Source organism: Centrocercus urophasianus, unplaced genomic scaffold, assembly GCF_019232065.1.
Source record: "Centrocercus urophasianus isolate 14NV4802_14NV808 unplaced genomic scaffold, USGS_Curo_1.0 seq_12, whole genome shotgun sequence".
Classification (NCBI taxonomy): Eukaryota; Metazoa; Chordata; class Aves; order Galliformes; family Phasianidae; genus Centrocercus; species Centrocercus urophasianus.
In genome coordinates, this window is record NW_024884364.1 from 56,434,298 (window position 1) to 56,450,927 (window position 16,630).

Here is a 16,630-nt window from a genome sequence, read left to right on the forward strand (position 1 = left end):
GGCAAAGAGGCACAGAGGTTGAGTGTGACTGGCTTACTGATGGATGTGTTTTCCTCCACTACCTTTTAACGAGCTTCATTAAACCAAAATCCACCTGTGTCTTCTGAAAAAAATGTGAGAAGTGCTTGTTTTCATCAGGCTGTTCCAGCATTCCCTTGTCACTGACTTGAGCTGAGTGGGTTATAGACCAGCCCCTAACCCATTCTATATGAGCACTATGTATCACCCACTTATTGCTGCCAAAGTCTTCACACAGTTTTTGTATAGCATTGAAGTGTCAGTAATAGCTATAAGGGGTGCCTCTTGAAAACTCACTGTTGCCTTCAGAAGTGGCAGAGTTTTGCCACCAATGTCCTTCCACTGCTGTGCAGAAATCATCTAAATCACTTAATCTAGATGGTGACCTTCTGAAAGTAGGGGTCTAATAAAAGGAAGTTCTGGGTAATGGAAACACTTTGCTGTCGGGCTTGCATCTCATCCCCTCCTGTGGAAGAGTTCGTCTGTACCTTTTTTGTTCTTAAACTTTACTGAAAAGGCTGTGGAAAGATCTGGTTGTCTTTAGAAACACCACTGTCTCTCTGAGCCCTAGCTTAAGGCACCTAAAATATAGATGTAAACTAGGCAGCCACACAAGATATAATACATCCAGTTCATAATCTCTAGGACACTTTTCACTTTTAACAGACTTCAGAAAACATATCCAGTTGATGAACCTGCTGGCTAGAAAGCTGTTGCTACAGTGTACATTTGTCAGCCTGGAGTCCTGGAGCTCATCTGTGTTATGGTAATTTGGAACAAGAAACCAACAGTAACAGTTGGTATGTATTCAAAGATTTTCTATTTGTAACTTAGATTTTTTTTTAATAAATGATGAATTCTTACCATGATCACACTGGTTTGTTTACGTGTGAGGGGGCATATGGATTCCTGAGTGCTTTGCCAGCAGAGTTCAAATAAGTTCTACTTTCAGCAGTGTGTGTTAATGTAGAGAGGGAAACAGCACAAGTACTGTGAGGACTGAGTGAAAAGGGAATCTCTGTGATTAGGCAAACTGGATATTAATGAATTACCCTACAGTAAGCATTTGCAGCTGCTTTAATGCTAATTGTCACTTAACATACTTCTTTGCGGAGGGGGAGGATGAAGCTTTTGAGGATGCTAGAAATGCATCACTCCAGCCTATCGGAGTAGAAAATCTGGTCATTAATGCTTTATCAGTTAGTACCAACTTTGTTCACACTTGACTGAGGAACAGAAATATGAGAAATGTGTATAGACTAAGCATAGCTGAATGTCATAGATATGGTACTGATAAGCTACTGGAAAAGCCTATGTAAAAGGGAATTATCTGTCAGAGCAACTTGTTTTTTTTTCACACTCACTCTTGGCTAGACCAAGAATTGTATCTCCATTTTTCATGTAACCTGACAAATGCATGCAAGCACCACTATGTGAGCACCACTGAGCATTTGCTGAACTAAATCCACTCTAGCTCTGGTTTGTTTTAATGGGCAAATTTGTGGGGTCTTCAGTTTTTCTTAGTCCAGTGGAATTAACAAAAGGATATGCTACCTACCTCACCTCTTTTACAGGGCTGCTGTTAGCGCACTTCACTTCAGTTGCTATGCCCTGTATATGTTTTCTGAAATGAGTGTAGAAATGTGCATGTGTCCACATGCTGGAGTGTATGTATGTGCATGCTTCCCGAAGCACATTGTGGAAACCATCAGCCCACAGATCCTTAGCCACAGACCTGAGAATTCTTTGCTAATTTCTACTACATCTTATCATTGAATTTCTACTACATCTTATCCTAGAATCATAGAATCAGTAAGGTTGGAAAAGATCACTAAGATCATACAGTCTAACCATCAACCCATGACCACCATGCCCACTAACCATGTCCATCAGTATCACATCTACGCGATTCTTGAATACCTCCACTACCTCCCTGGGCAGACTGTTCCTAACATTTAAGAAAAGAAAATCAGGATGAGATAGGCTCACACAACTCATTTCCTAATTGTTTTAAATACAACCAGATGGGATACGTGCAATTCTCTCCCATTTCAAAATAAAATTCAAGTGGAATTTTGTAGGATTTCCCTGCTGAATAGTGGAAGGAATTTGGGTGAATCACTCAACCTAACCATTATAAATTATCCTCTCTGGATAACAGGGATAAATAACACTTATTTTAACAGAGCAGAATAACTTCATCCATTAGGGGTTTTAAAATGCTTTCATTTCCTTGTGGGGGAAGGATGAGAGAAATGCAAATGAGAAAGACAATCTTAACAGTTGAAGTAAAAACACTGCAAATGCCAGATTCAAGAGCCACTCCACAGAAGACATGGTGCAATGGGGAATACCAACTAACTGAGACTTTGAAGATGTGCATTTGGATAATGCAGTATATAGACCATTAGATTTCTTTCCCATACGGAGCCATTTGCTAGCATTGCCTCACATCCAGATCCTTTTTACCTGAATTTCCTTTGGGTTTGTTGTACATGACCGATAAGTTCTGTCTCTTTTCTACCTAACTGTGCTTTTTTATTTTCATATCCTGACAGGAATCCTCATGGATACATATCTCAAAGGTAGTTAAATTCCTCCAAAATCTTAGGAGTTGTGACTTGATGTCAGACAGCAACCGTAACATTCAATACCTATGGAGGAAGTGTTTCTGCATGGGCTCAGCCATTCTTTGGCGTAGTTGCCACTACAGCCAACCAGGACCAAGTGCAGTTCCAACCCTGCGGCAGACATACACTGATTTTGCTGAGCAAGATCAATGAGGAGATAAGAAGAAACTGGAGATGCGAAGGTGTGGGATTGCTGATGGGGGAACTGGCAGTGAAATGAGGTGAAATGAGCAGAGGAAAGATGTAAAGAGGCAGAACTGCTTTTTTAATTCATAGGAGAGCAGGTTTCATTAGATCTGCAGAACAACTTATTTTATCAAAGTGCTGCAAGAAGGAAATAAATGAAATGGAACTAGGATCGAAGCTATCCAAACGCCGCAGCCTCTGATGTCATGGTGAAGCCCACAGCTCAGCTTGTGTGTTTGTCATGCCCACAACTCTTTGCACGTTTGCATAGCCCTCTCTATTATGGCCCCTTTGTGCTTCCTTCTCTCATTACTGATTATTATCAGATTATTTTCTGACAGAACCTCATCCCCTTTGCCTGTTATTATTTCCTTATTGCTGGTCCTCACAGCAATATCAAACTGATGCTGGCAATTAAGTGACACCACTGCATGTTTCTTCACAACATCAACTTCTGCCTGCCGACCTTTCCCTGGCAAAGAGCTGCACAGTTTTAATAGCCTACGTCTCCCAGGCTTGTCTTGCTGGATGTATTCTCCCTCACGCAGTGGGTGACCAGACACTTTCAAAGCCCTTCCTACCAGCTCAGGGCATTTTTCATCTTCAGTCACAGCCTTGTAATTTGCAAACAGGGCTCTGTGCTGGCTGTCAGGTCAGGAAACTAACAAAATAGTTCTTCTGGTTGAGATGATTTTATGTTGAGAGCAGGGTAGGATCATGTATTTTTAATATGCAAGACAACATTAACAACAGTCAGAGGTGTCAGGGGAGAGGATTAATACTTTGCTTTATGGAACAATTCAATCTTTCTTTTCAATCCAGCTGCTCAGTTGTTTGTTTGTTGTTTTTTATTTGTTTTTGTTTTTCTAGCTAGAAAAGACCTACTGCCATATGGTCTTTGAGGCATCATTTGGTATCACATTGGCACGATTTGTGTATCTTTTCACAGTGCAATAGTCACAAAATATACCATTGCCTATAAAAGATAAGTGATCATTTTTTCTGCAGTCTGGATTTGGCAGTGCCCTTTCCCAAACAACTGGTTCAGCTCTTTTCTGGCATTTCAGAAAAGCCATTCTTTTGCTATTTCAGTCTTTTCCATCAACATAATGAAATAGCCATGGGTTAGTGGTCATGGTAGTGATGGGTTGATGATTGGACTAGATGATCTTAGTGGTCTCTTCCAACCTTAATGATTCTATGATTCTATAAGTGAATCTTTCTTCTTTTTCTCTTTTTTTCTTTTTCTTTTCTTTTTTCTTCCCAGTCCGCCAAAGATCTGGTGTTTGAATAATTGCTCTTGAATTCAGATCCTAATATTTGGCTAAAAATGAGTACTGGTTGCTCAGGCTCTGCACTGTACCAGTCTACTACTGTTTTCTTATCAGTCCCCTGGTTTTCACAGTCATTGTCATTCCCTCTACCCAGTGCAGTCATAAATGAGTTGGTACTTACTTGTATTGCTGTGTCCTGTAGATCCCTGTTGTGACTCCTGCAATAATAATAGAAAAAAAAGTGTATTATTTTTATGGCAATCTTTAGCTGCAATACTTGCTTGAACATTACCTTAACAATATGAACAGCACTGTTAATTGATCATTCTGTTTAAAAGTCATTTTCAATTACAAGAATAAATCCAATATTGTTTTGAAAATGCTTTAATCAGAAGGCTTGAAAACTTATTTCACAACAATCCTCTAATGGCACAATTCCTTGTACAGCTATTGCCAGTCTCCTGCTTACTGTTCATTTATTGATCAACCCAAACTCATCTATTATTTTCTACAAGTTTAGATGAGAAGACAGAGAGAAGACCAATACTGTTTCATGGGCCATTGGATTCCTGAAGTAGTAGCACAGCTGATCTTTGCTTCTTACATGCTGATATTGGCAGCACTGGAGAATGGAAATACACACTTTACTTCTGGATCCCTGAGATTCCAAGGTCAACCTTGTATCACAACTGTAATATTTATGAATACGGTACAATAAATTAGACTGTTTCTTTGTCACATGTAAATGTTCAAATATTTTAATCACAGAATTTGTTTAAATTCATAAAAGTGCGACAGAAACAGATAGGTACAATGACAATAGTAATAGAATCTACAATGAAAATATATTTCAATTGAGGAAAAAACAAGAATACAAGGAGAAGAAGCAAAGAAATCTATTTATTCATCTGAATCTGAAAAAAAAAAAAAGAACAGTTTTGTAGGTAATGGTATATGAGAATGACATAAAAATTCAAAAATTCTATGAAGCAAACACCTGGCCTTCAACTATATCTGATGTCTCTCAATTTGATCTCTGCTGACCAACACAATTTTCATTATATTCTATTTTTACTTCAGCAGATATATTGGGTGCTCTGCTAAGTTCTTTGAATACTTTTTGAGAACATGTTGCTGGTAAACAGCCTTTCATTAAAACTTCTGAGTCAGTTGTTTAAATTTGCTTCATTTTAAATAGTTCTCTACCAGGAGAGGCAACTCTTACATATGAAAACCTTGGGCCCCTAGCCTTGTGTTGGTGGTCACATTACTGTTTATTATTTTGTATTTTTGTAAGCTGCTCCCCACTCTGCCACTAATTGAGACCTTAGTTACCACAAAATCAGCCCAGAATAAGCTGTTTGAAAACAACCTCATGTGCATGCCGCAATTACAACAGTAAAGACTGTTTTGACAGGCATCTGCAGCATTCATTCTTGGTGAGGAATGGAACCCTCAACAAGATCTGTCATCCACAGCAGGCAAGTGATGGGCCAGACACACAGCCAGAAAACAGGAGGCTCTCAATTATCCATTAGACAAAGCTGGTATCTGTCTCTGCTACGCTTTGAAGAAGCAAAGCAGTTGAGAAACCTGTAGGTTTGCTACAGCTTGGAACCCGGACTTCAGACCTTAGGGTGTTCTTAAATTTTAGAAAATAAATAAATAAATAAATGAATCCAAACTCGTGAGCATCCTTAAAATATATCACTTTTTCACTCTTTATCCAACTTCTGTCTGCATTCAACCTCCTCTCTTGTTCACTAGGCATCAGATAGATACCTCCCATAGAAAACTCCCCGGTAGACATCTGAGAAAAGGAACTGCAAGTGTCCAGAGAAATTAAGAATAAGCTGACTTGATTAAGCTAAAATTTTGCTGTGGATCCTGTAGAAATGTGGTTTAGGGGCTGCGGGACCCGAGTGTTCGGCACCTCCAAATGAAGGTTGGCTGAACAGAGGACTGTGAGGTCTTCGAGGCTTGGCTGGTCAAATACCCTCCAGCTGCACTGTTTGCTTTGGAATGAAGACTCTCTGGATTACATGGCCTTAATATGTACAGATTCTATGGTGTAACACACATCTGCAGTTCAGTGACACCATATGCACCTGACATGGGAGAAATCAGATTTTGAGACAAGTATTAGGAGTTCCTTCCCTCATCTACAGTTAAAAAAATATCTGTACCAGGTTTCATATGCTAACAATAATTTTTCAATAATTTGAAATTTCCAACTTTTGACAAATTACCTCAGCATTTTATGAATGCTTCTGATGAAGGAATATTAAAGCCTTTTTTTTTTTTTTCCCAAGTGGCTGAATATAATCGTAAGATGTCAGAGGCAGTTCACAGTGATAATGTGATGACACACATACTTGAATTTAAATGTTGTTCTAGCAGCCAACCAGGCTGCCAATAAAAGTAGGCTCTTGGAGCACATTCTGTTTCTAGAGTAGTGAAGTTTTGTAACTACACATTGGGAAATTGTTTCCTGTTTTGGGGAAGAGAGTTATTTGATGGAGATATCCTTGAGTTTGTAAGATTATTTGAAACTGCTAAGCAAGGAAATTGTTCACTCTTTTACATTTTCATCAACTTCAGAAAGAATGCACTCTCCCCTTTTAATTATCTAGCATGGTATCTTTCCTCTGCCATTGACTCTGCTTTGTATCAAATTTCGCATCAGCAAAACATAGGAGTTACAACATTTTCACATCTCCTTTTAACTGATTCTTTAAAAGAAGTGCCTTCATTTTCAGCAAATTATTCTATATAAAAAGGCTAATAAAAATACTGCTAATAAAGAATATTCTTACCGACGTAGGAAAAATAATGCTTTGTGTAACTTGAAAAGAAGAGGTTAAGTCCCCACTTCTGGAGTTTTTTCTTTTTTTTTTTCCTAATGCATTTACTTCATCTTGTTAAAATCAACAAGAAAGGAAACAGTAAATGAGTTGGGCACTGAAAAGACAACATTATTATTATAATTTAGCTTCTGAGAATAATCAATCCATAGTTTTGTGACAAGATAGCAATTTTCCTGGAGTGGATAAATTTAATTCTCAAGTAACAAAGTGATGGCTGATCCTATAATATCACGCACACATAAATAGAAATCAAACACCTGATCGAACTTTCAAGACATGAAATCACAGTAAAAATAAGAAAAGAGAGCAAAGGCGGCAGCAGAATTAATGGCATTTTTTCCCTCATGCTGGAATAGAGAATTAATGTTTGAACATGAAAGCTCATTCACACAAGCATCAAGTGAGCTCTTATTTACCAAATTTAATTATTCATTTAAAGTTTATTTATTAAGATGCTTTAATAAAATTACAATCAAATAATGCCTAGTCATTTGTTCATAACAAAGTGTGACAGAGATAGGAGAGAGGAAAGCACATGTAGGCTGTCACATCACACACTGATCCAATTATCCTTAAGCTTTGAAAAACAAGGAGTAAAGAGACAATCACTGCTCCTTCCTACTAAACTCAAGAACACAAATTCAAGAACAAACAGAGAAACAAAATTCCAAGTTAGCAACGAAATGCAACTTAATGCCCTCTATTACATTAAGAACAGTTCCCTACATGCGCTCACCCAGCAGCACTGTGCTGAAAAACTTACTGGGCAGTAGCCAACACTTCAAACTTGACACTGGCTTTCCTTTCATTCCTGTGGATTAATGCAGACCTCCAGCATTAGTGAGGTCTGATTTTGCATACACGTATAGCATATGCACATACACCCTCCCATCTGCAGAGCATATAGAGTTGTATGGCTTCATATCCACATGCACAGTTTCAAAAATGCAATCCTATCGTATTTGTGACATAGAAAACTCAGTTATTAGTTTTTATTTACTAGACAGATTTCAAAATGAGTCCGGCTATAGTTCTTGTGGCCTTTGCAATTTTAATAGCCTAATTAATAAATTTCAAGTTTCAAGCTGTCAGATCACTGATTACTTGAGTCGTAGGTGAAAAGTAATTTGGTAGATACAGAGACTAATGATGCTGGCACTCATTTCTTATAGACAGAAAAGTAAGAATGATTTGCATCCTTGCAGAAAGGAAGGAGTCTTACAAGGTTCTCATTCCCAAGACAGTAAATATCTTTATATCTGGAAACATTTTCTATTAAAGGATTGTAGTCTATTTACTCGTACAGAGTAAATCTGGAAGATGCTTTGCAAATGATCTGAATTGATGTCTCAACACTTCCATAAAGTCTGGAAATGTATTCACAGTACCATTCACCCCATGGAGACGGAGAGATGGAGAGAAGGAGCCAATGCCCTGAATTTAGCTTTTTAGCCTCTTTGCTGTCCTTGGCCACCGCTTGACTGACAGGACTATCTTTCTGAGTAATGTGCCACTCACACAGCATAGTGTGTGGTCATAGTGTAGTTCTTAGGTTTCAACTGGGAATAGCTATGTAGCTCATCTGTAGGAAAGTTTCCTAGGAGTTATGGAGTTATCTTGTACGAGATCCAAGAAAGATTTTTCGCTACATTTTGTGAAAAGTGGTTATTAGCTTGTGAGTGTTTTGAAAACATGACTGAAAAATTAGGAAACCATTATTTGCATTTTGGAGCCTGAAAAGCAGATGCCTTTTTGAGTATGCAACCATTTGGGTCCAAAGGAGGTGAAAGAAACACACTTTAATTATTTTAAAATATTAAAAAGAGACAGTGTCTAAATTTATCACGTTTTATGGCCAGTAATGCAGGATTTTTCCAAGAGGAAAATGTACTTCTAGGTATTTCTTCACTATGTTATGTAAAGTACTCTATTTTCTGACAATGTAGGCCACCAAGGACAGAATAGAGTGTTGGTATCATTGTATTACTAAAGTATGCACACATACTGTTAGATGAAATCTTGTCGATCCTAGGCTTAAATAAAATGGGAATTCTACTTCGGTAGGAGAAAAGGCAACCAACTAGAAAAGGCTTTTTAAAAATGAATGGTAGATCTCTGAAACAGCTCCACAGTTCAAGCTATCAGATTATTTCCCACAGAGATGAATGAACAGGCAGAGAGAAGATGAGAAAGTCAATATCAGCCATTATTCACATATCTTAGCCCTATAGACCATGGTTCTGCTACTCCTATATTTATCACAATACATTTAGTAGTGAGGAATTGCATTCGTGATGGTCACATATGCTGATAGGGGCATACCTTGCCCATACGCATCTGCACACGTGCTATATGAACACACTGAATGGTAATAATTGTGGAAGAATCACAGAATCACAGAATTGTAGGGGTTGGAAGGGACCTCCAGAGATCATCGGGTCAAACCCCCCTACCAAAGCAGGTTCCCTACAGCAGGTCGCACAGGTAGGCATCCAGGCAGGTCTTGAACATCTCCAGAGAAGGAGAGTCCACCACCTCCCTGGGCAGCCTGTTCCAGTGCTCCATCACCTCACTGTAAAGAAGTTCTTGCACACATTTGTGCTGAACTTCCTATGCTGCAGTTTCCAGCTGTTTCCCCTTGTCCTGTCTCCATTCACCACTGAAAAGAGTCCGGCCTCACCATTCTGCCCCCCACACCTTAGATATTTATAGACCTGGATCAGGTCCCCTCTCAGTCTTCTTTTCTCAAGGCTGAACAGACCCAGTTCACTCAGCCTTTCCTCATAGGAGAGATGCTCCAGGCCCTTCACCATCTTTGTGGCCCTCCACTGGACTCTTTCCAAGAGACCCCTGCCTTTTTTGTACTGGAAACTAGTACTTTTTTTACTAAGAAACTGCTGAGTTTTTGTCATTCACTCTGAACATTTTACTGGCTGGTAAGTTGCTGATCCATCTCCTGCTGGACTTACTTTCACTTAAGAAGCCTGTAGTCCGCCTCTCACCTTCAATCAACTGTCCGTTTTCATCAAGCAAAGATAGTGAGTTATTTCCTTCTGTTTTTCTTTCATAACATGCCAGAGATGTTTTGGTTTACACCCCGGTACTTCAAAACCATGACACTATCATCCACGGCAAAGCTGTTTTACTGTAGGCAAACCTTGATGTTTTCTTGGCTTTGTGGTTATAATCATTCTGCTCACTAAATTCTGAAGAATGGACTAACAGTTACCAAAGGAAGTTGCTTTGACAGTAAAAAGGCTATAAACGGCATCAGTATTATATTTCAAGCTTGAATACTTCACGACAAATGCTTGTGGCATATAAACTGTATATGATGATACAATGAGAAATTTTTATTGGCATTTGCATAGGAAAGCTGACCTCCTTCCCTCCTGATTTACCAAGTACAAATAATGTGGTTTCCCCAAGCTTGTGCCCATAAGCTTCACTGTGCTGCATTGTATGCTTCCTGTGATACACATAAATAATGGATGGAGCTGGTTTCAAAGGACCATTACCAGAACCAGAGGCACTGGTCCTCTGGGACAAGGACACTGGTCCCCTGCTTCCGGACTTGAACAGGCAAATACTTCACTGGCAAATGCTTCTGTGGCTCCTCTGGAGCCATACTGGCACATGCATGGCCAAGGTTATCAGCACTGCATCAGCCTCAGTCCAGAGCCCTCACATGCTTAACCAGAACTCACGTAAGTCATATTTCAAGATGCAGGCTGCACCTCTTACATCTCTTACCTTGTTTGGAAAGGGAAACTTGCTTTGCTCTGCCTTCCCTGGTGTGTGAATAGCTGACAGTGGTGGAGGCCATGAATGAGTCATCTCCTGAAAAACAATATTGCACAGCAAACTGTATTTAGGAAGTCAGTGGAATAGGAAAAAATAATAGTATATTACTAGCATGGATAGCTGGGTGGAGGAATATATAAGTTACTGTAACTTTGAGGAAATGCCCAGTTCACATATAATCTAGGCAATACATGAGCTACATTGATTTTTATCGCAGACTCTTGAGAGCAGTTCTTAAGCACCATTTCATTTTCCTGAATAGTTAATGCATCTTAAGTGCAAGAAGTTTGATTTTTCTGACAATCAGCATCCACGTTTTAATCATAAGATGTATCCTGCCTGGTGAGAATAATAGAGGAATCTTGTTTTTGCAGTATGGGAACAGAAATCTCAGTTTGTGACCAAATAATGAGGTACATCCTATGGATTAATCACAAAATAGATTTCACAGACAAGGTCAGAATGATAAATGTTTAACACTTTGAACTTGCCCAGTGGTTAATTCCTACAATTTTCTTTTTTATATTAAAGGAATTGAATAAGCTCATAACTGCCACTTGTTTGTGCTCTGCAGGTCGTGGCCATGCAACAAGCCCTAAATGAAGTGTGCTGCTCTCCACCTTTGCCTTCTTCCTGTGCATTTTCAAAAGACATCTTTTAATAGCTAAGAGATGCATGGATTTTAGACTTGTATGCAGTCATTCCTGATCCAGACACAGGTAGCTGGCAGACACACCTTCAATGCTATTACCACTCAGGGATGGATGAGTTAGTCTCTAAAGCAAGTCTGAATTTGGGAAGGAGGGGGCTAAAGTGTGAATTAAACACTTCAGATAAGAGATGATTTGTTAAGAGAGGAGCTTCATATTCCTGCCTAGTGTAGGCTGTTGTTTTTTTTTTGACATGTTTTTTTGACATGTTCAACAGCAACAGCCATAATATTTGGTACACAGCAACTTAACAGAGTTAATATGAGAAGCTATGTGAAGCACGACAACTCTGAAGAGTCAACCAACAAGTTTCAAGAGCTGAAGAGGAAACCACATCCTCCCTAAGCTGCGGGCTCACTGACACTATCAAGAGTTTGCCCAGCAGATGCTCTCCTTTTTTTTTCCTACCACTATTGAACTTCTCAGCAATATTCCAAGGGCATGTGCTGAGATCTATGACTGCTCCCAGAATAATACCAGAGTTGTATTTCCATGAGTCATTTCTAGTTTGAGGAATGTTCTTGTTTGAAGAAAGATGTGGGTGAATCTATCGCCCACCCTTCGGTAGTGCTGATGGAAGTGCTTCCTGACCCGCCAAGCACTGAGATGGGGCATTTTTCACACAGAAGGAAGTCTCTGCCTCTTCTGCCAGTGAGTGGTTCAGCCCTTTCAAAACAGTTTATTAGTAATAAATGTCACCTTTAAAGCATTCTTGATAAACAGTTTATTTTCTAATAAAAAACTGTATTTTTTTCTTTTATTTGAGGCAAAAAAGTGACATGGTTTATTAGATTTCAGTAATCTACGTGGATACCTCCAATCAGAGCATCATCTGGTTTGCAGTTTCAGTATCAGAACCGCTTTGCTTTTCAGTTATTTGAGGTAGACTGTTCATCTTACGATTTGCTTATCTGGTAAGTGGCAGTAGAGTACATTTTAATGTACAGGAAGTTCTTTTAACACAAGCAAGCTGAAACACCGGCAAGCAGTTTGCCATTTGGAAGGGAGCAGAACTATTGCTACAAGTACCTGGCATAAGTGCTATTATTTTCAAAAGATGAATTACATACTGAGAAATATTCCAACTGTAAGAGTTTATGACAGTAAATTGGCAGAAAGCAGAGTTGCAATAGTGACATTTAATCCTAGAGCTGTGATCTAAAAAAGGAGTTGTTTCTCATCCGTTTTTCTCTGTTTCTCTTTCACACAACCATTTGCTTACTTTCTAGAAAATGAAGTGCTGTGTGCACAGACGAAAGGCATTTTCACCTGCAAAGCTCCATTCCCAAAGTGTTTTTCCCAAGAAGCTGAAGCGCTGAGCCCCAAAGCATGTCTAAGAAATAACCACGTGTCCCTTTCTTTTGAAGGGCAATGCCTTATGTTACCTCCGTCAAGAACTGGGCCAGCCAGACTGGGATGGGAGCATCTAGTGGTTTTGACCTAAAGCCATCCTGCTTGTGAAATACACTGCTCAGTGCTTATGATTTCCATTTGCCCAGGCAGCAGTTCCTGTAGGTTATACTGTGGCTGACCCCCACTGTCACCTTCATGGAAACATCTTCTGAGAGGTCTGCTACGTGCCGTGCAGAAACCAATCTGTTAGCAGAGCTCTTCCCTCCCACCTTGCCTGCCCAAGTCTGACAATGATACCTTCATCCATGGAAATCATGAGAAGGCTGATTAAAAATAAGGGTGACCTTTCTTTTTGACATGTCAAAATCTTTCATTTCTTCTTTTCTCCAAGATTATTTCTCATCCACACTTCAATGAAAAATGGCTCTAATAGTCTTTTTTTTTTTTCTTTTTTTTCTTTTTTTTTTCCAGCTAGCTTCTCTTCCCCTCCCTTTACACTTGCAGTTGCGGTATGTAATAAAGTTTTCTACATAATTTAAATTTAACGTAACCATTGCTGACACAAAGTTGTACTAATATCACTGATATTTGCCATGGTTAATAATTGCTATTATCATGAATATCTGAATATGATTTTATCAGAGTAATATGACAAATTCTGTTCGTGTGATGTATATATTGCCACCATTTGGAATTCAGTCAGTTTAGAAATGAAATCAGATTAGAAATATATATAAATATAAAATCAGAAAGCACTATGTGAAAAATATCCACAAATCGCAAACTGTCTCCATTGAGCAATGGTAAGTTTTAAATCTAGTAAAATATTTTTTGAAAAGAGAAATATTGAACTATGGGCTCAGACTCTTTCTGACTGCCAAGAACAGAATCGCAAAAAATAGGAGAAAAGATTGAGGTTTCCAGCAACTTCAATGGCAGGCAGAAACAAGTGAAGAACATGTCCTTGTGCACCAACTCTTGTGATTTTAGTCTTTATCTGCAATATCTGACACAGATTAAAAGCATGGTAGTATTTGACTGTAACAAGATCTTTTTTCAGTACATAGTGTGAAATGCTTGAAAAGGTAAGACCAAGAGGCAACTGTCTAACTAAACAAAAAGGACTCAACTTCTAGTGTTAAAATAAAACTTCATGCACAGCTTCTCTTTTGAGGTCAGCTACCCTATCTGCCTCTGGTGCTTGGGATTGGCATGGAGCAGCCACTGGACTGAAAATAAGTTTTCAAATGCACTGATGAATGCCACCAAAAATTTAACCCTGCATCAAAAGCGGCTTTTTTTTTTTTTTTTTAATCATAAACTGAACAAAAAATAATTCTGAATTATCTTGCACTGGATAATGTTTCAGCCATTATAAGATAATGGGCTAATTTTAAACAGATTTAGATATTTCTACCAACTTGATTACGTTAACCTTTGAATCCTGGACAAGGTTAACTAAAGGAACAACTGAAAAGCCATTTGGGGGCCAGAAGTGTGGAAAACAGATTTCCAGATCAAAGAATGAAGTCCTAGCTGGACTGCTTAGATATAAATAGAATCATAGAATCATGGAATAGCTCAGGTTGGAAAAAAACTCAAAGATCATCGAGTCCAAGCACAGCCTCACCATCCTACCCTAACTCTAACAACCCTCCCCTAAATCATGTCCCTGAGCACCACATCCAAACGGATTTTAAACACATCCAGGGATGGTGACTCACCCACCTCCCTGGGGAGCCAATTCCAGTGCTTCACAACCCTTTCTGTACAGAAGTGTTTCCTGATATCCAACCTCAACTTACCCTGGTGCAACTTGAGGCCATTTCCCCTCATCCTGACACCTGTCACCAGTGAGAAGAGACCAGCCCCGTCAGAAGAGAAGTGGATAAATGTGGATAAGCACAGGTGCTCAGTTTCAGGATGGCCTATCTGAGACAGCGGCAGTCACCCTCCTCCTCCTGCTAGCAGATATACCACAATGACAGGTGGCTCAGATAGGCTGGGATGGTGGAGACCAGCAGAGGTTCCAACTGCAGGGACATGGTGAGCAAGGGGACAGCAGAGGAGGCACCAAGTGGGAGAGACATGCAGATAGCAACAGGCCACAAATCTCAGGAGACCTCTGACTGACCCTTTTTATTAACATGTGCTTCTCCCTGTGAGGGTTACATAGATGTCCCATCTTTGTGGTGGTGGTGTTGGCATGTTTCACTTACACATTGGAATTCTGTGACTGCACTTGCCTCTGCCCATCGTAAATCAGCTTTCAGCAGCTATATGTAAATGTCCAGCTCTGTGAGTTATGAAGGTCTGAGCCCAGTTAATCTCAACCAACACACAAACTTGGCTTTTCTTCTCACGGAAAGGAAAGCCTTCAGATAAAGAAATCTATAGTACTGTGTATCCTTGCTCCACATGTATTTTCTGCAGCGACAATTAAGTAATGAGACATTTCTTGTGGATTAATCACTGCTTGGTAGTGTTTTGTTTGGGGCTTCTAGCCCTAGCTTGTAGGTAATTTTTCAGGAAATGTTCTATTCAGAGGTAAATAATAGTATTTACTCCAGACTGAAGTCAATGCTGTTTTTCTAGTGCTATCAGTCTTGCTGTGTGTTGTATGATTCTAGGAACGGTCGAAGTGATTGAAAAAAATTGTAATTAAAAACAAGTAGTGAATTCAGTCTCATCTAAATTTAAATTCCTGCCACATGTATTACTCTGTTCATTTGCTGCCACAACCAGAACTTATCATTGGTCCATTAAGAAAATTGACTGTTTAATCCTCCGGTAGTGTGTGTGTTCACCTACCCAATTTTTGATTCATAATATTTTGTCGCTCACTGAGGATGATTTAAGAATTTTTTTTGTAGCATCTCATAAAGGACCCTGTCAAATCCTTTTTGAAAATTATCTTAGCTGGCTCAGACTCATCCGCAGCTCTACTGACATGTCACAAGAATTATAGGGGATTGGTGATACGCAATTTTCATTTGCAAATACTCTGCTGGATAGTGCACAGGGACTGCAGAAGTGCTCTCTTTATAGTCACCTACACTATAAAGCAGCTTTTAGGGAGGCAGTGGATATATCCTGTCATCTGGAAAGGGAGGCAATGCAAAGCTAACACAGAGCTTTCCAAGACCTCTTAGTAAGTGACCACAGGACACAGCTAGAAAACTTACCTGCTTGCTCTCCTCTTTTTCTACAGTGATTTATTATTTTTTTTTTGCACAGGAGACTCTAAGTCCTGTCAGTTGGAATGAATCCCTTTCAATTCAGTGAAGCTACACTGCCACTGGCTGACAATGTGGCTATGATTTTAGTGTCTAATATCCAAAGCAAAGAGTCTGACAATGAAACTTTTGCAGACTACATTGAAACTGACAGCATTTCATTGTGATAAGGTTTTCATGATGTGAAAGATCAAATTTTCACTTTTTAAAAGTGATTCCTCTTATATCTGCTATTGTTGTGACTTTTATAACCTGAGCCCCAATGCACATTTGTAAAATAGTAAGATAAAGCTGTTTCCTCTCATCTCTTTAAGATGTCACCTATACAAACTACATCAACTTATCCCTTTTTCTTCCTTGTAAATTCTTTATTTTCCTTTGAGCACTTGATAATTTTCTTCATTCCACTAGAACATCTTTTATTTTGTCATTATCCTTCTGGCAACAGCTATTCAGAACTACTGTAACCCAACAAAATACCTTGCTATTTTTCAGCTTCTGTTGTTTACTGTTTTACTTCCTTCCCATACACTTACTTAGGCAAGTTTTGAT

At 39.1% G+C, this 16,630-nt stretch overlaps 1 protein-coding gene across 1 annotated transcript in view; it reads right to left on the reverse strand.

Annotated features, from left to right (window-relative positions):
- Positions 1-16,630, reverse strand: part of AFF3 (AF4/FMR2 family member 3) — a 316,384-nt gene that overhangs the window by 114,369 nt on the left and 185,385 nt on the right. The window contains exons 5-6 of the mRNA XM_042810250.1: positions 10,729-10,815; positions 4,290-4,326 (exon numbers count right to left, since the gene is read on the reverse strand). Of these exons, the coding sequence (XP_042666184.1) occupies positions 4,290-4,326; positions 10,729-10,815 (124 nt within the window). The remainder of the gene's footprint in view (positions 1-4,289; positions 4,327-10,728; positions 10,816-16,630) is intronic.